At 40.4% G+C, this 27050-nt stretch overlaps 1 protein-coding gene across 1 annotated transcript; it reads left to right on the forward strand.

The window, feature by feature from the left end:
• Window positions 1-1220: 1220 nt before the first annotated feature.
• Window positions 1221-26792, forward strand: LOC310930861 (unconventional myosin-Va-like; the record flags this gene model as incomplete). The annotated part of the gene is made up of 40 exons (XM_083893915.1): window positions 1221-1247; window positions 2560-2670; window positions 3865-4036; window positions 5223-5367; window positions 5473-5629; window positions 5715-5858; window positions 6023-6104; window positions 6193-6300; window positions 7006-7112; window positions 7233-7498; window positions 7592-7673; window positions 8337-8477; window positions 8608-8733; window positions 10296-10379; window positions 10605-10730; window positions 10923-11020; window positions 11129-11215; window positions 12630-12738; window positions 12839-13050; window positions 14244-14400; window positions 14490-14729; window positions 14885-15133; window positions 16429-16522; window positions 16612-16754; window positions 16922-17035; window positions 17518-17652; window positions 17757-17813; window positions 18418-18645; window positions 18764-18831; window positions 19640-19714; window positions 19809-20007; window positions 20950-21043; window positions 21147-21290; window positions 22498-22652; window positions 22751-22840; window positions 22955-23105; window positions 23805-24087; window positions 26208-26382; window positions 26471-26551; window positions 26640-26792. The coding sequence occupies 40 exons, from the start codon at window positions 1221-1223 to the stop codon at window positions 26790-26792; spliced, it is 5469 nt and encodes a 1822-aa protein (XP_083750041.1).
• Between the last annotated feature and the right edge of the window lie 258 nt (window positions 26793-27050).

The raw sequence follows: 27050 nt of genomic DNA on the forward strand, positions 1-27050 counted from the left end.
GGAAACGCATCTCTGGACAATAGAGGAAATGGTTTGAGACAACTTTTAATTTCTAAGTTTCTTAACTCCAGTTAAGCTTTTCTAGATATGTAGATGTTGAAAAGAATTGAACTCAAAATGGCCGATGAATTGATCAGTACCCCGTTACTGTAATATTGTGTACTTGAATCAAAACGTTTTATTGGGAGTTCAAGTTATTGAATTCATGATAATGATAATGACATGCATTTGTCCTGCTTTTGTTTTAAGGTAAGCATGGCACACACACTGAAACACACAGAAGTCTACGGTGGCCCTGAGGTGCAAAACACAAACGCAAATCAAGAAACACAAACGCAAACCCAAAACAAAAGACGCAAGCTAAAAAAGCAAACGAACACAAAAGCAAAAAAGCATTTAAAACTTAAACTAAGTTTGTGATTTCATGATTTGCGTTTGTGTTTTTTGTTTTGCGATATGCGTTTGTGTTTTGCACCTCAGGGCCACCGTAGAAAAGTCACTGTTCGCTCGTATTTACCAGACACATTTGAGCCACAACAATATAAGGTGTGTCGGCTGAAATGAGGTGTTGCACACTAAATACACATGTCTTGTGAATATGTTAGTGTAAATGGTCTGTTTACGTAATGAATTTTGAACCACAGTGCTTCCCAAACTTTAGCATTTTGAGTCCCTTAGACATTTTTTAAAACCTCTGCGGCCCATGCCCAGATTTGTAGAACCACATTTAAGTAAACAAAAAAAAAAATCATTAACATACTACAGTAAGTGTGATTACTCTGGATGTACCTAATAAGCCATATATTTTGTGTACCAATAAACACAATGTGTATTTATTAATTAATAATTTTAATTTTAATCAAAATGAATTAAATTAAAATAAATCTGCCTTTGATCCTAGTCGCGTGTGCAAAACAAAAATCGACCTGTGACAAACACTTGAAAGGTCCAGGCAATCCTGTAAATGACTTGACATAACCGCGCCTGTCCGCTAGATGGCGCAAAGGACGCACGAGCGCTCAACGTGTCGGGGCACGCGCAGACCTGACTGACTGACTGATGTTTGAGCAGTTTGGAATTTTTCTCCAGAGTGAGTTCATCAGGGGGAGAAAGTGAGGAAAGTTTATGCGTTCGTTCTTCTCCGTGACTCGAATGTGGTTCTCGTGTCACCACCGCGGACACAGGAAGTTGACTAGTGTTCACCGAGTGTCTCCACAGACATGGCAGCCGCTGAACTTTACTCTCAGGTCGGTAACTTTGTAACCTTTTGTCTCTGTGTGTCGCTTGTTGAGCTCATGGAACAGTTTCCTCCGGCTGACTCATCGTTTCTTATCCATCAAAAATAATGCTTTACTTCAGACAACGTTTAATGTATTGTATTATAAAAAGTATGTAGTATATATATATTGCGCACTCTTGTCTTATTTTTATTCTTATCTCAACTGAATTACTTACCCTACATTAGAGTGTGTAATTTAATTATTATTATTATTTTTTTACCATATTGTTTTTTATTTTTTATTCAATTTTTTACTCTCATCTTACATTTTACTTCTTTTTACTTATATTAGAGCATATTGTATTTTATTTTATTCTATTTCTTACTCAATCTTTCATTTTACTTCTTTTTACTTATATTAGAGCGTATTTTTACCTTACTGTATTTTATTTTATTAGAGTCTTACTTATATTAAGAGTGTGATTTGTTTACCATATTGTATTTTATTTTTTACCCTATTTTTACTCTTATCTTTACGTTGTCTTTCTTCTTACTTATTATACCCTTGCACATTTCTGCACCTCTTGTCGCCTTAATTGAGCTGTTGTAAATGTGTGTTTCGGGGGTAATTCAATTCAATATATATATACTATATATTATAGTATAATATATATATATAAAAATAATAATATCATATACGACTATGACTAGGACTATACTACTATATATATAGTATAAAAAGTAGGGCTTATATATTTATCAATAGACCATTTAACAACTCGATTTTCATAGTTTATTTTAACAAAATAAAGTCAATGTATTTTCAATACACATCCTTTATCGAGTGTGTGTTTGTGTATGTGTGTGCTTGTATGAAGGTATTTGAGGATGTTGTCATTTTGAGCTTTGGTAAACACTGATTTTTAAACCACATTTCATTTACTGGTTTAATTTATTATGAAGATAATCTCTAGTTGCATCTCTAATAAAGCACGTATGCCTTCTTAGATATCTATCCAGTCTCCAACCATCACTTTATCCTCATGGTCACTTTACTGTGCTGATGAAGTTTTGAGCACAAAACAAATGAAGAGGTTCTAAAAATGTGAATATTTTGGCCATATCATAAGAGGAGATTATGTACAACGATTATCTACTACTGGAAGAAGAGGACGGTGGAGACGAAGAACAATGTGGACTGACGGAGTCAAGACAGTTGATAGCAAATGGCACACAAAGAAGAAGAAGAAGAAGAAGAAGAAGATTAGTAAAAGAGGATGTGTTAATAAAAGTGTAGTGGTTGAATGGCTCTGACTCTGGTTTTTCCCTCTGCCCATCAGTTTGCCCGTGTTTGGCTTCCAGATGCTGCTGAAGTGTGGAAGTCGGCCGACCTTATCAAGGATTTCGCTCCTGGGGACCTGACACTGTCTCTGCAGCTGGAGGATGGCACGGTGAGCACACACACACACACACACACATAGGGATGAGACAATACACCATTATATAACTATATACGTGCATTCTATACACAATTATTGCATCATGTGATTAAAAAAAAAAATACTCACCAATAGTTAATCGTGGTGAATTTCCATTATCAAGACAATCATTTAAAAGTGTTAAAGGTGCATTATGTAATAAATCATAAAAAAAAGGAATAATGTTCATATAACAAACTGAACTCACCAACAACACCAGTACAGACAAAATATTTGCATTAAACAAAATATTTTGCAGACTGCAAATCATGTTTATGTTTTGAAATCATGTTTTGGCGTCATGTGGCGCCACCTACTGCCGTCTACCAATCATTGCAGTCCGTAGAGTCTCAGCTGCCGAGCAACCACGGGTTGCCAGTTACGTCAGAAAAACGAAACCTGAAAGACCTCGTTTTTTACAATTTGAATGTAGTAACCGTTTTTTGGCCACATTCTTACATATGTCACCTTTACTATTTCAAAGTGAGTAACTTGAAGATGCTGTGTCGCTGGCGAACATACAGTCCTAGTGATTTACTATGACTTTCAGATCAAAATATGTTTTTGTACATTATATCACTACATAGTGTAAGGTAAGTTGGTGTCTTGCATATCCATAAACTTCCTCATCTAAAAGTGCAGCTATTCTTCGTAGGACACTGTGGTGACGTCCATTTGTTTGCACAGCTTTAACAAAGTCTTATCCCTAACCTTAACCTTACCACGATTCAAATCTTAGCCCTAAACTGAACAAGTTCCCTTTAGAAATGAGGTTGTGCCTGGTCCTAAATAGGTAACAATTATGTGTACACACATATACTGTAGATATACATTTTTGTCAAGTCTTCAAAATGTTTTATTTTAAGAAGCATGTGGAACAAACTGGCTTTAAAAAAAAATGTGGATTGTTGGGGATAAAAATGTTGAAATATTGTGGGAGCATTGCATTTGCTCAGCTCTGTTGCTACCTGCGGCTACGAGGTCGAGTTTGGGCACGCACGTCAGGTAAGTGTTATCAGGAGTTTGCAAGAATGAGGGAAGTGCAAGGGTTCCCGGTTAGTTTTGACGTAATGCTACTATCTTGTATTCAATCAGCTATTTTTTGCTTGTTTTTAGGTCTGTGTTTACTGCTTGTACAACCTAACATGACTTGTTGTGTATTTCCAGGAGGTGGAGTTCAAAATAGATGCCAGAACCAACAACCTGCCACCGCTAAGGAACCCAAACATCCTGGTGGGAAAGAACGACCTCACGTCTCTTAGCTACCTCCACGAGCCGGCCGTGCTGCACAACCTCAAAGTGCGCTTTGTCGTCTCCAAGTTGATTTACACGTACTGTGGTAATGATGAGCTTCATCTCCTGTGACTTCCACTATCACTGTAGACTTTGGAGCCCTGGACACTCTACACTCTGACATCATCTACAGCGCACACGTGCTGTGGCGATGGCTGCTCTTAAAGCTGCAGGGTGTCACTTTTACATATAAACAAATGTCTCTTTTATTCCAGCTATTGTCAAACGAGTTCTTAATGCTGATTACGCATCTCAACTCACTTGTTTTCATGTCTGTGGCGACACAGTGATGCATTTTATGCCATGACTGATGTAGGAAAAGGCTGAAGCGTAACAGCTGCACTAGTTAAGTGTGACAGCAATTATCCCTGGTTTTCTGAAACACGAAAGAGGGGAAATGAAATTTAAAAAAAAAGGTGTGGGGGGGGGGGGGAATTAACCGTGGTTCTCTGAGAAACCAAAATGAATGTTGAAAGAGAACAGTTAGAACATGGACCTAGATTTGTCTTTTCAGAAAGCCCTCCTGAGGCGTGGGATACGTCTACACAAGTGGTCCTTTTACAAGGGCTGAGGTTCTACCTGGAACTATTTGTTTCCCGAAGAAAGGGGTTTTCAATGGTTCTTGGTAACACTAGTGGTTCTAGTAAGAACCATTTTGATCCAGAGAACCCTTCAACCCTTTAAGGTACTACTCAATCATTTGGTCGAGCACACTTTAAGTCAATATATCTCATGGAAAAATGCATCAAGCTGAACTCACTAACAGTAAATGAATGTGACTTGTTCAGAATGTTGTACTTATGCGAATCAGGTTTATTATGAACAGACATCTCAACCGTTTGGTAGAGGCCTGTATCTGAAATACTGTATGGTCTAATTAAAAAAAAAAAGAAAAAAAAGCATATATATATATATATAAATAAAATAATAAAAAATGCAAAGAAATCATTTTTCCTTAGCTTTTTTCTTGGTGCGTACCTTAAAGGGTTAAAACCCCTTTCCTGAATAAAGGGTTTTAAAAGGTTTCTTGTTCTTCTTCCAGGTGGAACCTTTATGAAAAGGTTCTACCTGTAGTCAAAAGGGTTCTCCGAAGAACCTTATATGGTTCTACTTGGCACTTTTATTTCTAAGAATGTAGAGGGGTAGCGACACTAGCAGTGTTTTGTCGACAGAAGTTACACACTGGAGCTTTAAAGTAGCTTACTGTTTTTTTTTCTCCCCGTTTTTTTAAGGAATTGTCCTGGTTGCCATAAACCCCTATGAGAGTCTGCCTATCTATGAAACTGACATCATCAATGCCTATAGCGGGCAGAACGTGAGGGACATGGACCCCCATATATTCGCAGTGGCAGAGAAAGCCTACAGACAGATGACCAGGTTTGTGAAACATTTTAAACCTTTCAAAGCAATTCAAAATTGTTCTTCGATGATGCTTCTGCTTTATTTGACCGATTCCAAATTGATATCATATTTTTAATGCAGGGATGAAAGAAACCAGTCCATCATTGTGAGCGGTGAATCCGGAGCTGGGAAAACCGTCTCTGCCAAGTATGCGATGCGTTACTTTGCCACAGTCAGCTGCTCCTCGGGTGAGACCAGCGTGGAGGAGCGAGTCCTCGCCTCCAACCCCATCATGGAGGTGACATTTCCCACTTCAGTGAAAGAGGAAGAGAAACACTTAAAAAGATGACTTTGACTGATACAGGTGTGGTTGTTTTTTTTAGGCCCTCGGGAACGCTAAGACAATAAGGAACGACAACAGCAGTCGCTTCGGGAAGTACATCGAGATCGGGTTTGACAAGAGGCATCGCATCATTGGAGCTAACATGAGGACCTACTTGCTGGAGAAGTCTAGAGTGGTGTTTCAGGTCATTTCATTTTAATTTGCATGTCTATATGTGAATAGCTTGTAAAACACCATTTTTGGGCATGTACCCAATAATATATTGATATAATACTAATTACTAAATGCGTTTTCAGCACTTACCATATATTTTTTTACCTGGTTCCCATTGTATATCTTTACTTTTAGGCCCATGGAGAAAGAAACTACCACATATTCTACCAGCTGTGTGCCTCTTCACATTTACCAGAGTTCAAAGCGTTCAAGTTGGGTACGCGAGTCTCTGAAATATAGTGTTCTGTTTATTATGATTTAGACTTTATTCCAGATGATAATTTTCACATGTTTCATGCTTATAGGTTGTGCAGATGACTTTAACTGTACTAACCAGGGCCAGAGCCCAGTCTTGGATGGAGTTGATGATGCCAAAGAGATGTGCAATACCAGGAGGGCTTTCTCTCTGCTCGGTAAGTCTCAGTTGCTTAGTTTTCAATAAAATGTGCATTTACAGCACATAATGTTAAATATATAAGACACTTCATATGCCTTTCTGTGCTTAAAACGGCAGTGTGACATTCAAATATAAACAAATGTCCGCTACGTTCAAGCACATGTCAAATGAGTTCACACAATGCTGATTACACTTATCAGCTCCAACAGACTCTTTCTGGGAAAGTGTTATATCATGACTGATGAGACGAGGTGGAAGAAGCACACAGCACGAGTAAAGCACGAGTAAAGGGAGACTATAGCTAAAAATGAACCTGGATGTTCATAAGGACTTCACAGTCGTGTTTTAACTTTGGCTTCTCACAAGCATGATTGTGCAATATTGTTTTGGTAATTGCCCAGTAGACCACAGGGAGGCGCCACGCTGGGTCTTTAATATGCTTGATTGTTCTTTATTAAGAGGTTATGTGTCTCACTGTGTCTTACTGTGTTTATATGTTGATAAGTAGCATAAGGACATAATAAGATGGCATTTTCTGAGGAAGTAAGTTGTGGCCTGTGAAAGAATCATTGGACATGGATCCAGATTCAGGAATTTTCTTTTAAACAATATTTAATCCCATGAGAAATGGGAGTGTGTTAACACAGAGCCCAACTATGTGGCATTTGCAGGTCTCTGATTACTTTCTCTTGTTGTTTTATTTGGCGTGTTTTCACCGCAGGAATCAGTGAAAGTGATCAAATGGAAATTTACCAAATTCTGGCAGCTCTTCTTCACCTCAGCAACATGGAAGTAAAAGATCAGTCAGGAGACAGAAGCAGCATCTTGGTAAATACCAATTAACCCTGAACGCAACACGAGAGCTCATTATTGTCCAATTCAGTGTCTACTATATGTGCAAATCCTATAATGAGGATATGTAAATGAGTATAATTGATGTGTTTCCAGCCAGATGACTGCCACCTGATGGTGTTTTGTGAGCTGATGGACGTGCCATGTGATGAAATGGCCCATTGGTTTTGCCACAGGAAACTCAAGACGACCACAGAAACCTACGTGAAATCTGTCTCCAAAATAAACGCCGTCAATGGCCGAGATGCTCTGGCGAAACACATCTATGCCAAACTCTTCAGCTTGATTGTGGACAGTATTAACAGTGCCTTAAAATCTGCAGCAAAACAAAACTCGTTCATCGGTGTGCTGGACATTTACGGGTACTTGTAGATTGTGCACCTGATTTTTTGGCTTTTTAATCCCCCGGCTGATCAAATACCGCATATTGTGATTTTAACTCGATTTTTCTGCAGGTTTGAAACATTTGACGTCAACAGCTTTGAACAGTTTTGCATCAATTATGCCAACGAGAAGCTTCAACAACATTTCAACCTGGTATGTGTCGTTTGCTGTGCAATGCGTACATTTTCTCGTCAAATTGAGACTAAAGCCCAATTTATACTTCTGCGTAAAGTGCTCTGCGTCGACGCAGAGCCTGTCGAAGAGCCTCTACGTCGTCTCCGACTGCACGAAATATTTTTTAAGTGTCCGTCACTCCGTCAAGGGACAACGGAGACGGCAAGAGCTGCGATTGGTCCTCAGGACAGGCCGAGCTAAGCTGCTCTGGGCTGGCTCACAGTGAGCACCGAGCGTCCACAGAGGCGGAGCTGATCCCCGCCGATAACGCCGCTGCCGAACTATAAATACGTCATATCTTAACACACACACACACATGTTTAGACTCTAAATGGCCAATTTCTCGCCTCAAATGATCTTAAAACTGCGTTCCGTCACACAGAAAAGTGAGAAACGGCCACTGTTTCAACAACAACAGTCTTTCTCTCTCTTTCTTTTTCGGACGCCATTGCTCACTGTAGCCTGAAGCACAACAACCTTGCGCAGCGACCCCTACTGATCGGGCGGGAAATTGCAGCGCGTGTCCGTCACCACGACGCAGAAGTATAAAGGCTCGAGGCGTCTCCGTGGTGACGCAGACGGATAACGCATTACGCAGAAGTATAATGTGGCCTTACTCCTTTTTGCTGTCCCTCCCTCCAGCATGTCTTCAAACTGGAGCAGGAGGAGTACATGAAAGAGGAGATCCCTTGGACACTGATTGATTTCTATGACAACCAGCCTTGCATTAATCTCATTGAGGCCAAGCTGGGGGTCCTGGACCTCCTTGATGAGGAATGTAAGGTAAAATACTACGCTTTAGTCATCAAAAGTATGTTCAGTTTCCTTGCCCTGCAGCGATCTCTCCACCACACTGTGTTTGGAGCTTATGAGTCATGACTAACTGATGTGTCACCTCTTCCTCTTTCCACAGATGCCCAAAGGCTCTGATGACACATGGGCCCAGAAGCTGTACAACACCCTCCTGAAGCAAAATGAGCACTTTGATAAACCTAGGTTATCAAATCGAGCTTTCATCATCCACCACTTTGCCGATAAGGTACGTGACTGTCCAGTAAAAGTCATGTTTTACGGTATGAGACGGATACAGACGTGACTTCATTTCAAATGTTGACCGCTGGTTTAACTGGATTCATTTTCAGCCCCCTGCAAAGGTCACAAAATTGTAGAAAATGATGAGCTCTCTGGCTGAATGTAGCATTCATTTAGAAGCAAGGAGGAAACTTGCAAACCTTTTGGAGTAAGTCTCTTTTAGTAAGTCTCAAATACTGAGCTACATTTTGGGTAAAGATCTTTCTTTATGCTCTTGAGTAGTCAAATTGCAAAGACTACAATTGAGTTAACTTCTCATTGGTCTGTATACGATACAGTGATATTCAAGATTCAAGATTCAAGATTCAAAGTGTTTATTGTCATATGCACAGTAAAGAAACACGTTTCCCTGTACAATGAAATTCTTACTTTGCTGTCCACTCAAAAATACCAGCATAAAGTAGAAAGAAATGTTTTAAAAAGTATAATATACATAAGAAAAAATAATAAATAAATATTAACAAAAAACTAAAATAATATATATGCATGAAATAAGTATAAACATGTGCATGGGTAAGAAAAACTGTACATAAAGTGCACACTGGTTGTGCAAGATGTTGTGCAACAGATTTAAAGTGACATGTGTCAGGTTTAAAGTGTCAATTGTAGTCCTGCTCAGCTGTTCAGGATTCTGATGGCAGTGGGGTAAAAAAAAGATTCTCTAACAATTATCTGCAGATGGACTTTGCTCCTAAGAAGGTTCGAAACATTTTAGTGATTTTTAAAAAGTGGGTTTGAACATTTGGGGAGATTTTTTCATCATTCTATGGCTGAGTCTATCAGTGAGTCTAGGCTGTTTTATGATAAGATAAGATAAGATAAGATAGCTTTATTTATCCCACAGTGGGGAGAGAACAGGGTTTCAGCATCAGGGTTTTATCACGATATAAATGTTTAAAATCAGTCAATTTCAATAATGATCATGAGAAAATATAAGATATTTTTACGGTTGCCGCTTGCTCTTGAAGGAGTGTTGAAGAAACCAGATAAATGTGCTTTAGAAAACAACACATTTCACAAATCTGAGGCAAAACATTCATAAAATTGTGTGTTACAGTACATCTCATGATGTTGATATTTACACAACCTTTGTTATGATGATATTAAAGCAAATTCATCAATCATTGCCCAGACCTAGGACCTGTAACGTTTGGCAAGACCTGGTTTGTCTAATGGTAAAGTAACGGTTCATTTCTTCGTTTGTGTGTCCTGTTATTGCATTAGAAGTGGGTTTACTTTTTTTCAAAATTTCGACTTCTACTTAAAATTGAGATCTAAATTTAAACTGGTATTTCATCCAGGGTATAACCTGCTCTTTCACAGGCCTGCACTCCTCCCAGCACAGACCAGGGTGACTCATGTTTCCTCGTAAAAAAACTCACCAACGATTTGTCTGCAAAGTCTGAATTCTATGCTTTCAACACAAATCTGTGGGACTAATCAGATGCTGGAGCTGACCTTTTACTCTTAACTGAAGAACTCAGTGTGACCTGGTGTTTTTGTGCCTAGGTGGAGTACCAGTGTGCAGGCTTCCTGGAGAAAAACAAGGACACAGTCAACGAGGAGCAGATAAATGTGCTCAAAAAGAGCAAGGTGAAAGTAAACATGTGTTCATTTAAATATATATATACTCACAGTCTTTAGAAATGTATTCAGTATTTGCGTATGAGTCGTAAATCATTTGGCACACACCCTGGAATTGTTCAACGAGAACTATTAGAGGAAATACACCCACTGCTGAACGTCAGACTAAAAACAGTGCCATCTGCTGTACGACGACAACTTTGTTTTCATACTCTGAAAAAATTACATTTACAGTCTGATTTGCTGCTCAAACTGTGCGAGGATGAGGAGAAGGCGGCAAGCTCTACTCACAAACCCAGCAGCACCGTTGGAAGAGCTGGTCAAAGTCAGAGGGACAAGAAGAAGACTGTTGGACTGCAGGTGAGGTCAAGAAACATTACATGTTGTCATTTGAGAGTATTTGGTCATACAGTTACAGCATCACATTTCATATCTGCTCAAAACCAGAGGAATATGAAGTATTGCAGAGAAGGATTAAAAAAGAAAGATGAAGCACATTTTACGAGGCATCCGCTGTAACCGTACCAATATTTTGTTGCCGTCTTGTCTTAGTTTCGACAGTCTCTCCATTTGCTGATGGACACTCTGACTGCTACGACTCCTCATTACGTGCGCTGCATTAAGCCAAATGACCATAAAGCTCCCTTCACGTGAGGATGATTTAATTCTTTCTGTTTTTGATCATTTGCAACAAGCGCTGATTTAAAAAAAAAAAAAAGAGTGCCGAATAATGTACGTTTGTGTGTTGTCTTATAAAGCTTGGACCCCCAGAGGGCAGTGCAGCAGCTGCGAGCATGTGGAGTCCTTGAGACCATCCGCATCTCAGCAGCTGGCTTTCCATCAAGGTAACATTTGGATAAATACAAATGCTACACGGGGCCCTCACATCACCTTTATTTCAATTAGGAGAGACAAGTGAATGAGACTAAATAATGAGCTGACTGAACCGAAAAATTGGATTATAGTCTTGAAAGCGTATTTGTTAGTTGGGCACAATCAATCAATCACATTTTATTTATATAGCCCACAGTTTACAAAACAAAGTTTGTCTCACAGGACAGTAACATTCTCTGTCCTTAGACCCTCAACCAGGGTAAGGAAAAACCACCAGGGAAAAAAACCCTTATAACGGGGGAAAAAAGTTAGAAACCTTAGGGCATGGGTGTCAAACTCTGGCCCGTGGGCCAAATTTGGCCCGCCGTGTAATTTCATTTGGCCCTTGAGGCAATATCAAATTAACATTAGAGCTGGCCCGCCGGTATACAGCGGCACCATGAAGTTGATATTTACCTCAGAAGGCTGCAAATAGAAAAGAGGCATTCAATTTTTTATTTAAATTTTATTTAATATGCCATTGATGTTTTTTCGTTTGTTTTTTGAAAGTTGATTTTGCACTTTTAAGTTATATAAGCGTTGCTTGTTCCATATTCAGTGTTAAAGCAAATCAGTGTAGCAAACTGAGCAATAATTAACGTTTTATTCATGCACTTTCTCTTGCTACTTCAAGGCTTGAATGTTTGATTCATTCATTATTGTCATTTTATTTTAAAATGTATTATTAGCCTGTGGAAAAAGTTTATTTTGATATTTACCTCAGAAGGCTGCAAATAGAAAAGAGGCATTCAATTTTTATCCTTCCATTATCTACCGCTTATCCTGTATTTAAGGTGCATTCAATTTTTATTTAAATTTTATTTGATATGCCATTGATATTTTTTATTATTATTATTATTATTTGAAACTCGATTTTGCATGTCACTATGAAGTTATATGAGCCTTGTTTGTTTAATATTCAATGCAAAACTTGTTTGGGTCCCTATTAAAGGTTAATTTGTTAAACTTTGGCCCGCGGCTTTGTTCAGTTTTAAATTTTGGCCCACTCTGTATTTGAGTTTGACACCCCTGCCTTAGGGAGAACCACCGGTGAGGGATCCACTCCCAGACGTGCAGTAGATGTTACCCGAAACATACAATATACAAGGGGGAGATATCTGAGCTGACATGCAGAACAAGAGAACCAAGTCAGAAAAAGACAACGTGTTTAAAAAGGCAGCAGTGAGATGAATGAGCTAAGTGCACTGCAGGCTAACAGCATCGATGCCCAGCAAAATGGCAGTTAGTAAGTGACAAAATGTAGGCTTCAGAGGAAATATGAGATTATGTCCAACAGAGTAATCGTAGAAGCTGGAGCATCATGTTATATTAAGTGAATATAAGTGAATTTTGTAATGTGTCCCATTTTTTTTTTAAATATTACAGGTGGACCTATCAAGAGTTCTTTAATCGTTATCGGGTCCTCATGAAGCAAAAAGACATTCTCAATGATCTAAAACAGACGTGCAAAAGTGTCCTTGAAAAACTTGTAAAGGTATGTCCTGATTGTGTGAAAGCCACAACTCCAACATAGTGTTGACAACAAACGAAATGTAACTTTTGCACTAAAATATGACGTATCACTTGTTCACTAGGACCGGGATAAATATCAGTTTGGCAAACGCAAGATCTTCTTCAGGGCTGGTCAGGTGGCTTACCTGGAGAAGCTGCGTTCCGACAAGCTGCGAATGGCTTGTGTCGGCATCCAGAAGACCATTCGCTGCTGGTTGGCTCGCAAAAAGTACCTGAGGATGAGGGAGTCTGCCGTCACCGTTCAGAGACACGTACGGGGTCACCAGGCACGATGGTGAGTTGAGACTTGAACAGCAGGATAATAAGTTAAAGGTGCATTATGTAAAAAATCTACTAATCTAACTGGCCATAGAATCCTCCTGATATGTCACTGAGACTCAGGAATAATGTTCATATAACAAACTGAACTCACCAACAACAACAGTATTTTGCAGACTGCAAATCATGTTTATGTTTTGAAATCATCTTTTGGCGTCATGTGGCGCCACCTACCGCCGTCTACCAATCATTGCAGTCAGTAGAGTCTCAGCTGCCGTGCAACGGGTTGCCAGTTACGTCAGAAAACGAAACCTTAAAGACCTAGGTTTTTTAAATTTGAATGTAGTAACCGTTTTTGGCCACATTTTTACATATGTGTGGGACTCATAGTGATGTGGGCAATATAAGCGGACACCCCCCCATTATTTTGTTGTCATTATTTTGATTTATTTATTTGTTATTTGTTAACTGACATTTGTGCACGAGACCAACTTATATAGGCAGTAGGTTAAAATGTGGATATAATGAGTGAAACTCTCACAGGCACTTTGAGGCAGCTACAGGGTCCTTTAAGTCAAGTGCAAGGTAATAATAAATCAGCACAAGGACCCCACAGGCAGCCTGCACGTCACGATGTGATTACGCTGATGTGCTTGTGTTTCTGTGTTTTACAGGTGAGCTAAAAGTATGGGAATATGTTGAATATAAAGTTATGACATGAGCATATAGAGTGTGGAATAATGTGACTGTGATGCAAATGTGTTGTATGTTCAGCGTTTTGTAAACGGAGTGGAAGTCCGATGAAAATGCGTGTGTCACCTGACGGGAGTTAATCGCGAATTACAATATCAAAAGAGTAACCTACTGAGTTATAAGTTGTGTGAATGTGCTAAATGTCACCAGTGTGTTAACTAAGTGAAGGAGCACAAGCTCACGTGTTGCTTAGCGTTTGTTTGGCAGGAAACGGGACTGGTTAGTTTAGGTAATAATAAATCAGCACAAGGACCCCACAGCCAGCCTGCACGTCACGATGTGATTACACGCTGATGTGCTTGTGTTTCTGTGTTTTACAAAAGTGAAGGATTTTAAACTTATGCACGCCTGAGAGTCTTCCTTTGTGCTCAAGTGTGCAACATATGGCACCTTTAATAGGTTTTCAAATACTCTTATATTTCTCATGTGTGATGTTTCTTTTTGTGTGTCTGTCAGTTATGTTCAGCATTTGCGAAGAACCAGGGCGGCTGTTGTCATTCAAAAGAACGTGCGTATGTGGATCATGAGGCGACGCTACCAGCAGCAGCGCTCTGCAGCTATCACCATCCAGTGCTTCGTGAGGGCCGCCATGGCTAGAAAGCACTATTATAAGGTCATTTGCTACTTCGTAAAAAAACCTTGTCGAGACCAGCGCTAATACATAGATACGAGAAATAATCGTATGTTCTTTTGGTTTCACAGTTGATGTTTGAGCAGAAGGCGTTGATCATCCAGAAGTGGGTGAAAGGCTGGCTGGCCAGGCGGCGCTACAGACGCACCGTGGCCGCTATCGTCCTGCTGCAGAGCTGTGTGCGTCGCGTACAGGCCAAGAAGGAATTCAAGAAGCTGAAAGTGGAAGCACGCTCGGTGGAGCACTTTAAGAAGCTCAACGTTGGCATGGAGAACAAGATTATGCAGTTGCAGCACAAGATAAACGACCAGGTGAGTGTTGCGAGAGGGTGGACGTGGTCTGTATTGCGCAGTTTGTGAATGAACCGTTGGATGTAACAGTGTTGACGAGAGACACGAGGTCACTGGGAGTCGTCGAATCACATGCGCGCCATGTGTGTGTGTGTGTGCGCATCTTCCCCCTTCAGCAAAAAGAAAACAAAGAGCTCCGTGAGAAGCTGAGTGTGGTGGAGAAGACTCAGAGTACGGAGAGAGGGAGACAGAGCAAAGAGATGGAAAGCCTACGTAGGTCAGAGCACGAGGCCAGAGCGAAGGCAGAAACACTCCCCTCTGTGCTGGAGCAGCTTTCCTTCCTGCAGCACGAGCTGGAGAACACGCGTAAGGCCAAAGTGAACCTGGAGGAGCAGAAAAGGGTCGACATGGAGCAGACGCAACAGGTAATGTCTGCTAGACACTCATTTAGGGTCAGACAAATTGACTACCCTTCATTAGAAATGACTTGAATTATATTTTTTGAAAATGGGGTTAAGGACATATTGTTGTTTGAAATATACAAGCACTGTCAACGTCATTTAATCTAATTAATTTAATGCTGTCAGGCCGACCTTCCAACAGTAGGCTCTTGTTCATTCTTCCCTTTAATGTATTGTTCAAATTCTCAAACATTTACAGTCCCAACTTTTGGTTTCAGACCTTCTTTAATCATTTTTGGAGACCAAAGGAGGACAGTAGCATGTGGCTACTTGTGTTATTTACAGATTTATACAGAAGCGTATTGCATTCACTTGGAAAAAAAAAAAAAAAATCCAGTTTTTCTCAGTAATTAATTTTCGGTTTGATTTTTTGAATAATCTTTTTTCTGTTTTTCTGAGTAATATTTTTTTCCCCTGTTTTTCTGTCTAATTATTTTCCTGTTTTTCAGAGTAATTTTTTTTCTGTTTTTCGGAGTAATTTTTTTTTCTGTTTTTCGTGCAAATTTTTTCCCCCTGTTTTACGGAGTAATTTTTTTCTGAGTTTAGAGAGCATTTGAAATAATAAACACATTCACTCCTTTATTGAGAGTTCGATTTATAACAACATGGATGGCTTGTTTAGTTTAATCAAGTTTTACTTTGATCTGGGTTTAAGACACTGGGAGATAGTCCTGTCTTTAAGTCACATAGATGGTATTATCATTAGTTTGTCGACTTTACGCAGGCACCTGAGGACTTTGCGGTTGTTCAGAAGGAATATGTAACCATATGTGTATGCATGGATGTATATCCATGGTTGTATGGGAGTCACTTGCAGGTTGGAGGTTCTCGCGAGAGTTCTCGATAATTCAGAAAAAAAATTACTCTGAAAAACAGGGAAAAAAGATTTGCACGAAGAACAGAAAAAAAATTACTCTGAAAAACAGAAAAAAAATTACTCAGAAAAACAGAAAAAAATTAGACAGAAAAACAGGGAAAAAAAATATTCAAAAAATCAAACCGAAAATTAATTAGTGAGAAAAACAGGATTTTTTTTTCAAGTGAATGCAATACGCTTCCGTAGATTTACCTTAAAAAGCTTTGATTTTTGCCTTCACCTACTTTTCTGTATGAAGTAAGCAACAATTTCCCATGTAAGATATTATTAAAAACATTGGCGATCACCTTTATTGACCATGTAAGAAACTGAGTGGCCTTGGTGGAGGTTTGTTCTTTTGACAGAAATAATACATTCATAATAATTCTGCCTTCCAATCAAGGTGATAGAGGAGCTTAATATGAAGAACAGCTTGTTGAACAGCGAGAAAGATGAGCTGAACACTCGGATCCTCGAACAAGCCCAGAAGTTAACGGGTACTAAGCCGTTCACCTTGGATCTTTACAGTTGATCAGGAGGAATATTGAATTTTTTGAATAAATAAAGGACAATTGTTATGTTTCAGAGGTCACAACCAACACTGAGGACACAAAACAACTGGAGAAGGACTTGAGTGGAGAACGCTCTCGCTACCAGAGTCTGCTGAGTGAGCACCTGCAGCTGGAGGAGCTGCACAGGGATCTGAGAGAAGAGATGAATCCGAGCATTGTGAGCATCTATAGTTTGGCCTTTACTTGGTTTTCAGGCTGCATCGAGAAACATGTTGAAAACTATATGTTGCATAATAAGTAGAATACTTCTAAAGGTGGTGTACATTTAGTTCAGACTGCTTATTCTTTCGCTAAACATTTATTCCCGTGTGTTCGTTGCACCAGAGTCCAAGCAAGTGTGAGCACAAGAGGAGCGACTCCAACTACAGCAGCAACTCGTCTGATTTCAGCCTGAGCTTAGGTTCCACAGAGGGAGACGACAGTCCCATACAAACAGAGGTAATGTACTCGACCACGTCATAATCATGTATTTACAACACGTTTAAACACGTGTAGGCTTTAAAGGTGAGTGCAAAACCTTTGCATGGTCTGTAAGCGGCACTTTAAAAAAGCTCTTTATTAACACAGACTTACACAAGAAAGTTTTAAAAGTTTAACGTGCTGGAATTCCCATAGTTGGATAAAAAGGTTTATTATTGATATGTTTTTCGTTAACGTGAGGGTTGTCGTACAGAGGAATATATGCTGCTTTACAGGAAACATTTAATTTAATCTGTGTCACTGCTAAAGGTATGGAAAGTGGAGGGAATTCTCGATGTCGGATGGTATTTTTGCGATGGTGAATTTACAATCTACTCACTGGAAAGCCGACAAACATTCCTTGGAACAACTGTGGCCCTGTCTGTTATAATCCAATTAGTGCAGCATTGTAGCGGCGTCATGGACACATTCGTCAGTTTATTCTCGCTGTGTTGTGTCAGGATGAGAGCCGGTCGACAGTGGACCTGCCTGTCCTCCTGAAGCTCCAGAGGAAATTGAAGGACCTGGAGCAGGACAAACTGTCACTGTGGCAGCAGCTGGATAAGAAGGAAGAAGTCCAGCACGAAAAGGCAAAAGTAGGCACTGAAAACACCATGTCGTGTGTAGACTTCATAGGCTTTTAATTGTTTTTCCACTGGTACTTGATGTTCATGTTTTGTGTATGTTTTTTCAAAAAAAGGAAGTGGAGGAGCAGACGGCTGTTGCCAGAGCAGAACTGGATTTGGAAATACTGAAGGTACGACTTTGTCAGCTGTACAGTAATAAAGATTAGAGTTTGGCTTGGACCACTGACCAAACCCGACGCAAACGTGACCCGAACCCAATATGATTGGACTAAACTGGAGCGTTTCCTGTCATGCAGCCAGTTTGTAAACCTTTATTTATGGTAATGGCAAATTAGAAAAATGTATTGTTACATCCAGGAAAAAGCAAGGACGTGTCCTGTGAACACGCACACACACACACACACACAGATGCACACACATCACATACCTTACAAGTTTTCACTTTTGACTATTATAGAATTTGCGATCAGCCATTAAACGAACATTAGTTATTCCTTATTAACGTTTGTTAATTGTTGAAGAGGAAATGGATAGCATCCTTTATGCAGGGCTTCAGTAGCCTGTGTAAACGTTGTAAATTGTAAGGCCTGGTTCTAAACTAAAACACTAGGTCAATCACTTATCCGTTTCTACTTATTATCACTTATTTTTTATCTATTTATTAAATGTTCACGCCGTAATTTCAATAAAGCAATTAAGACAGCTTTTAAACTCGCCCTATTTTACTCCATTTCAGTTTAACACTGACATAACTTTCTAAATGTCTTCATGCAGCGGCAAGAGTTGGAGTCTGAGAACAAGAAGTTGAAGCAGGATCTAAATGAGCTGCGCAAGTCTCTGACCAATGAAAATAGCGAATTAGCTCCTCCCGCTCCTGGATCTGCGCCCTACAACATACTGCTAGAACAACTCAACTCTTCCAATGAGGAGCTGGACGTGCGAAAAGAGGAAGTGCTGCTCCTTCGATCGCACATGGTTCGCCAAGAAGCTCTTAAACATAAGGTGAGGGAGAGTAACATTGTTTTGTTTTAGTAGGAATGCTCTTGAAATATTTGATTTTAATTGACAAAGTGTACATTTGACATTAATTGGCAATAATTCAATCTTTACTGACCTCTAGGACTCTCCACTGGGAGGAAGTGTGAGCTTGGAGCTCAGTGAAATTCCCTTATTTCAAGATATTGACAGGTGAGAACACTTACTACAGGCTGACAAATAACTTCTACATTATCAAATAAAGGTATTACATTAGGACCATAGGACACTTAAAGCGGAACTAGACCGGAAGTTCCTATTATCGCTGTTTTTTTGGTGTGTATCTGCGTCATTACCTTGTTTATGAAGCCCTGATGGTTCTAAACAAACAGTTCAGCCATTGCTGAGAACGTTGTGTTTTATTGTAATCTCGGGGCTCAACGAGATCACTGAAAATCCCGTAATAGTTACGTAAGCAGCGGTTCTCCTGAACAACCGATCGTCCTGCTCCGGGCACTAGTCCGGGCACATCCGGTTACGTACATTGAACCGCAGAAGAAGAATAACGTCCGTTGTGGAGGTGTTTCACGAGCAACAGTGTCTTCTGACTCTGGGTCTGACTCCGGTTTAAAGTCATTAAAGGGACTGCGGCGGGGAGTCGTGACGAAGCTATTTTTAAACACTGTTAAAACAATGTTTTGATAATGAGGAGCAGTGCATCCGCCGTTCCAGAGGGAGGCGCTGCGCTTCTGAGAACGGATGTGCTGGATAGTACTGGACAATCACAAGACTCTGTCTTCTGGGGGTGAAAGTTCACTCTGAAATCTCGCAGCAGAAAAACACTGTCAGAAAAGAGGATTTCTATCAGCTAGTTTACAGCAACTAGGAGGTTTTTGACCATAAAAACAAGTTAATATATGTAAGTAGACCTCCATAACTAACATTTATGTGCAACAGGACCACTCTATGTCACCTTTAATAAACCAGGATTGTGTCATCATTTTCTGTTGCTCCTCCTAAGATCAATTGACATCAAGAACCTGAACGAGGATGGAGAGCTGTGGCTGGCTTATGAAGGCTTGAAAGAGACAAATAGGTAATGAAGTAATAATCTGTTATTGGTTAGTTTTGTGTGATGTGATTACTGCCATTGGGAAACACATACTATATCTCCTCTGTTCCTCCTCCAGGCTTATGGAGAGCCAGATGCAGAAGCAGGAACGTGTTCACGGTGAGAAGTGTCTAGAGTTGACCGAGGAGGTGACGAAGCTGAAGGAAGAAGTTGAGCTGCAGAAGAAGCTGTTGAACCAGAGCCTCTTCTTACCCGAAGACGCCCGCATCGACGCGAGCTTGAACCACGAGATCACACGGCTCACCAAAGAGAACCTGGTGCGTCCGTCTGTCTGTCTGTCATTACATCCTCAGATACTCAGTGATAAGATTTACATTTGGAGTTCCTTCAAAATAAACCGTAACACGACTCTGGCCAGTGCAAGATTAAAGGTGCCATATGCAAGAATGTGGCCATAAACGGTTACTACATTCAAATTCAAAACACCGAGGTCTTTTAGGTTTCGTTTTCTGACGTAACTGGCAACCCGTGGTTGCTCGGCAGCTGAGACTCTACTGACTGCAATGATTGGTAGACGGCGGTAGGTGGCGCCTCATGCCAAAACATAAACATGATTTGCAGTCTGCAAAATATTTTTTTTAATGCAAATATTTTGTCTGTACTGTTGTTGTTGGTGAGTTCAGTTTGTTACATGAACATTATTCCTGAGTCTCTGTGACATATTAGGAGGATTTTATAATTTATTACATAATGCACCTTTAAACTATTTAAAGGTTAAAGTAAGTAGTTTATAGTGACATCTAGAGGAGAGGCTGAAATTTACAACAAAGACCTGCTCCTCTGCTCACCCCCTCCCTTCCCTGAGCGCTACGGTGTCCTCAGCCGGTCAAATGTCGTCCTCGTCGTCTTTCTCCGTGGTGCGGGCGTACGCTCAGGTACTGTCAGCCTCGTCTCGGCGCTCGATTTGTTCTCTCGCGTTTGTCCTTACAGGCTCCGGTAGAAACATGGCGTCTCGCTGCTAACAGTGGCTATGCAACCGCGGCCCTCGACCATGTTATTTTACATGACTTTTTGAAACACTACGAAAATGAAACAAAAACTATTATACAGCGACTAAACAATGCAGGAGCTCAAAATATGTATAAAAAGGTGGATTTTGGGTTATATAAACCCATAAATACTACACAGTGTCCCTTTAATGAATGATGTTCATGTTTATATTTACAGCTGTTTACACTATTGTGCTTGAATAATTTCAGGATCTCATGGATCACAGAGAAAAACAAGAAAAAGACATACGCAAGTTGAAGAGGCATCTTAAATTGTACATGAAAAAAATTGATGATTTTGAAGGTAATCACACAGGTCTGACTTCATATGACATTTGTATTTTCTTGACGATAGTTGCACAACGTTGTTTCTGTCTTCATTCATGTCGTGCCCTTCCTGCATTTAGAAAACATTCAGCAGATGAACAGTGGTTCCGCAATGAACGCTCCCGTCAAGTCGGTTCACATCACTCGCAAGGAGAAGGAAAAGAAAGGCATCCTGGAGTACAAGGAGGGCGACGAGAGCCGCATACTTAAAAATGTGGTTGTAGGTACGTTTCAACCGGGAGTCTTTCGTCGATAAAGAACACGTTGTTTGAGTGCCTCGCGTTTATATTGAATTGAATTGAATTGAATGACTTTATTCCTCCTCCGGGGGGGAAACACACATTTACAACAGCTCAATTAAGGCGACAAGAGGTGCAGAAATGTGCAAGGGCATAATAAGTAAGAAGAAAGACAACGTAAAGATAAGAGTAAAAATAGGGTAAAAAATAAAATACAATATGGTAAACAAATCACACTCTAAATATAAGTAAGACTCTAATAAAATAAAACACAATAAGGTAAAAATACTCTCTAATATAAGTAAAAAGAAATAAAATGTAAGATAGAGTAAGAAATAGAATAAAATAAAATACAATATGCTCTAATATAAGTAAAAAGAAGTAAAATGTAAGATAGAGTAAGAAATAGAATAAAAATAAAATACGATATGGTAAAAAAAAAAAAAAAAAGTAACGCTTTCTTTTACAGTCCCCTAATTACCTGGTATTTAGCTGGTAAATTCATGGTAACACTAAAGTGTTGCTAGGTAATTACCAAGGGTAATAAGATAAGTAAATACAGTGAAACCGTTGCCAAAATACTGGGTAATGCACGGTAATGTACTCGGTAAGTAAAGTAAAACTGTACTGTAAAAGAAAGCCAAGCTTGTTTCCATGTAATTACACACATTTTTAGGGTTAGGTTTGTTAGATTACCCTTGGGTAAATAGCTAGTAATTAGGGGACTGTAGGTACCTGCTTATTACCAGTTTATAACCCAATAATACACTTACATTTACCATAGTTTAGCTGTACATACATTCTTATTAACAGCAGTAATAACACGCCATAATTAACTATATAGTTACCAGGTAAATGCCCAGTATTTTGGCAACAGTTTCACTGTATTTACTTTCTTATTACCATTGGTAATTACCTAGTAACACTTTGGTGTTACCATGAATTTACCAGGTAAATACCTGGTAATTAGGGGACTGTAAAAAAAAGCGTTACCAAAAAAATATTAAATTACACACTCTAATGTAGGGTAAGTAATTCAGTAGAGATAAGAATAAAAATAAGACAAGAGTGCACAATATCCAAGTAGTACACACAGTGTAGAAAGGAACTAAACCGAGATGTGCACTCAGTTCAGAAGAGAAATCCTGAATAAAGAAACTGAATTTGAAATTGATATTGTTGTAATTGTCAGATATGAAGCCTCGCGGTGTAGCGGTCAGCTTCATTCCCGGTCTCCCAGCCTACATCATCTTCATGTGCCTACGATACGCAGACACTGTGAACGATGAGCAGCGAGTCAGCACTCTGCTCCACTGCACCATCAGCAGCATCAAAGGGGTCATTAAGGTGCCGTATATATCACTTTAGTCTTTAATAAGTAAAGCATTTTTTTTAAAAACTGCAGTCCCTTTTTTTTAACATCTTTTTCTCTCCCCCTTTTAAAGAGAAGAGGAGATGATTTTGAAGTCATGTCCTTCTGGTTGGCCAACACATGCCGCCTGATCAACTGTCTGAAGCAGTACAGTGGAGACGAGGTCAGCTGGAGAGAGGCTTTTGATGCTTTTGATGCTTTTGATGGTTTGTTTTCCACAGCTGGACACGTTGCCGTTATTGACTCCGCATGTCTGCACCACCTGTTTCTGCTCTAGGTTTTCACAAAGCACAACACTGCAAGGCAGAACGAGCACTGCTTGTCCAACTTTGATCTGGCAGAGTACCATCAGGTCATCGGTGACCTGGCCATTCAAATCTACTATAAGCTCGTCAAGTGCATGGAGGACATCATGCAGCCTGTTATAGGTGAGCAGTCACAGTTTTACATTGTTGTATAGAATAGAGCAGGGGTCACCAACGTGGTGCCCGCGAGCACCTGGTAGCCCGCAGGCAGCCAATACGGTGCCCGCGGGCTCACTTCACCTCACTTGCATTTATCCATATGATCACTCTGTAAAATATCATTGATATTGTTTATAAAAAACTGATAATAGTTAGGAGTAAGCACTGGAATTGATGTGTATGCAATTAAATGCATAATATTAATAATTTAAATGGTAAAAAAAAAAAAAAATAGTGCATAAAATGTTAATATGGTAGCCCTCCATATTATTCTTAACCCTTCAGGTAGCTCTCGGTCTCAAAGAGGTTGGTGACCCCTGGAATAGAGAATAGACTGAAATTAGTAGTGGATCTTGTTAAAACTAGTGCAGTAAAAAAAACATTCCAACAGAAGTACTTGTTGACACCCACAGGACATGTTGCTAATTGCACTTAACTATAAATAAGATTATTTGTGAATTTTCTGTTTGAGTTCTGGTGTCCCTGGGGAAGAAGCTGTTTAATCTGTATGAGCCTAAGTGCTCCTGCGCCGCTTCCCAGAGGGCAGCAAACTGAAAAGACCACAGCAAGGATCTTTTATTATTCCCCATGCTCTACTGAGGCACTGAGATCTTATCGTCTATAACAACCATGGACGTGTCTCCCCCTTCATTTCACGCGTAGTGGCAAGCATGCTGGAGCACGAGGCAATCCAGGGAGTTCTGGGGTCCAAGGCGACAGGCCAGAGGAAGAGGACCACGAGTTTCGCGGACGAGGGCGCCGTTACATTAGAAGACCTCCTGCAGCGTCTGGGAATCTTCCTCACCACCATGACTCAGCATGGCATGGACTCGGACCTCATTAAGCAGGTGGTGAAGCAGCAGTTTTACTCCATCTGTGCAGTCGCCCTCAACAACCTGATGCTGCGGAAGGACATGTGCTCGTGGAGTAAAGGCCTACAGATCAGGTACAGCGTGGAAGAGACTCTGCTCGTGATATTGGTCTTTGTGTAATTCATTCTGTGGGGAAGCAGAGAAGGGAATAATGTAGTGTTGTTCTGTGACAGTTTTTGAGCAAACTCAGGTGGTATATCTTGAGATTTTTACAAAACCTACCAGTTCAGTCAGTTCAGCGTTAACGGATATGGTAAAAGTTGCTGTAATCAAATGTCAAAGTGTCCCATTTTAGACATTTATGTAACATTCACAGTGACTGGAAAACATTTAAGATACTTTTCTATCCATGGCTACATCATTACACCCAAACAACTTCGAGAAACCTTACTCACTTATGCCATATACAATATATTCCTTATTCACAGAGACTGGGAATACTTACTAGATATGTTTGACTCTCTTTGGAATAGCTAGGTTTACCTATTTAAATACTATTAAGTGCTATAGAATTGACAGTAAAACAACCAGAAAAGCATTTAATCATGATAGTTTGTCATTTTTTAAAAAAAGTGGGTCCCCATGTAAAAAGTCTGGGAAACACTGATATTGGAAAATATAAATATCCACAAAGCAGTCTTCTGTTCTGTGGAACATAACAAGGCAAAATGTGAGATGTGAAAACAGTCCCAGTTTTGAACAGTAACAACACTGATGCCAACTTTTGAGAAAACCTTGGAGTGAGACATCGTGGCATGCAGGGCTAATGTATGGCTGGTTAACGCCAAACACCCAATGTATTTATTTATAGTAATATTTTAGGCGTCCCAAGCTTAATTAATGCTTTATACAATATGATTTATGGATTATTAATGCTTTATACAATAACAATAATAACAAGCGATGCTGTAAATTCGCCAAAAAACGCCTCCGTTTTCGCCTTCAATCCAAAATGGCGGCCTTCCTGTAGGATTCACAAAAAACTTGTGATTGACTTTTGCCCATGGCACAACCTAATGAACGTGTGTACCAAGTTTCGTTCATGTACGTTATACCCGACAGGAGTTGACCTAGTAGCACTTTTTTGCGTCAGTCTGTAGCCCCGCCCACTTCTTGCACAGTCGTGCTCGAACCCTAATAATATGGTAAATGATGTAGATACCTTGGTAGCTGGATTTTGATCCCACGACCTTCCTGACAAAAGTCCATCAACTTCACCACTAGACTACCACCACTGACGCTCTGGTACCTCTCTCGCCGTTCGGTATCGTAACCGAACTGTCCAGGTATCATGGGCGCGAGCGGTTTCAAACCTTTCAGAAGAGGGTGATATTCGCACCATACGCGTATGCTATTCAGAAACATTTTTAATCGTGACGTGTACTTCGGCGTGAGAAATCGGAGGTGTGGCGCGAGAGCGTGAGAAGTCAATGAAATGCGTGAAGCCCAATTTATACGCAGAGTCCTCTGCATCGACGCAGAACCTGTCGAAGAGCCTCTGCGTCGTCTACGGGTGCACAGAATATTTTTTAAGTGTCCGTCAAGGGACAATGGAGACGGCAAGAGCTGCGATTGGTCCTCAGGACAGGCCGAGCGAAGCTGCTCTGTGTCGGCTCACAGTGAGCACCGAGCGTCCACAGAGGGCGGAGCTGATCCCCGCAGACTTCGTCGCTGCCGAACTATAAATACGTCATATCTTAACACACACAGCACATGTTTAGACTCTAAATGGCCAATTTCTCGCCTCAAATTATCTTAAAACTGCGTTCCGGGACACAGAAAAGTGACAAACGGCCGCTGTTTCAACAACAACAGTCTTTCTCTCTCTTTCTCCCTCGGACGCCATTGCTCACTGTAGCCAAAAGCACAACAACCTTGCGCAGCGACCCCTTCTGGTCGGGCGGGAAATTGCAGCGCCTATCCGTCACCACGACGCAGAAGTATAAAGGCTCGAGTGGTCTACGTGGTGACGCAGACGGATAACGCATTACGCAGTCGGAGAAGTATAATGTGGCCTTGAGTCTCACGGCCAATGCGTGAGAGTTGGCAGCTATGTGTAATGTCTCTGTTTTGAACTTGTCTTAACCTGTGTTTTCTTAATCTTCACTCGCCCAATTGTTGTAGTAAAAAAAAAAGAAAAAAAATATTTAAGTTCCTTAATTCATTCTACATTGTTTTCTCACTTCCTCTTCAGGTACAATGTCTGGCAGCTGGAGGAGTGGCTGGCGGAGCAGGAGATGTCCGACTGCGGTGCCAAGGAAACTCTGGAGCCGCTCGTACAGGCTGCACAGCTCCTGCAGATCAAGAAGAAGACGGAGGCAGACGCACGAGCCATCTGCAGCATGTGCTCTGCCCTCTCCACGGCGCAGGTCCATCATTTATTACAGCTGCGGCCGTTTTAAAATGTCAGCATCACATGTTTAACCCGTGTTTGATTGTGGTTTCTTGTCTCTGTAGATCGTGAAAGTGTTGACCTTGTACACCCCGGTGATAGAATTTGAAGAGCAGGTGTCGACCTCGTTCATCACAACTATCAACGTGAGTCGGTGAAGAGGTTAGGTCTTACCGTTCAATGTTGTGAATAGTATTACTAAATTTAAACAATATCTCTTTTCTTTATTTTTAGAACATTTTGAAAGACAGAGCCGAGACATCTACTTTGATGATGGACAGCAAGAAGATCTTCTCCATCACGCTTCCCTTCACACCCTCATCTGTGGCACTGGAGACCATTCAGATTCCTGCGAGCCTTAACCTGAGCTTCATCACCCGTGTGTAGACCAAAGACTGCTGACCCCGAAAACACTGTTCTCTCTATGTTCCGTTGTACCAAGTAAAACCAAAATCTTTATCTTTATCATGCATTAAAGGTGAAGTAAGTAGCTTATAGTGCCATCTAGAGGAGAGGCTGAAATTTACAACAAAGAACTGCTCCTCTACCGAGGTCTTTTAGGTTTCGTTTTCTGACGTAACTGGCAACCTGTGGTTGCTCGGCAGCTGAGACTCTACTGACTGCAATAATTGGTAGACGGCGGTA

Source organism: Microchirus variegatus (genome assembly GCF_963457635.1).
Source record: "Microchirus variegatus genome assembly, chromosome: 8".
Taxonomy (NCBI): domain Eukaryota; kingdom Metazoa; phylum Chordata; class Actinopteri; order Pleuronectiformes; family Soleidae; genus Microchirus; species Microchirus variegatus.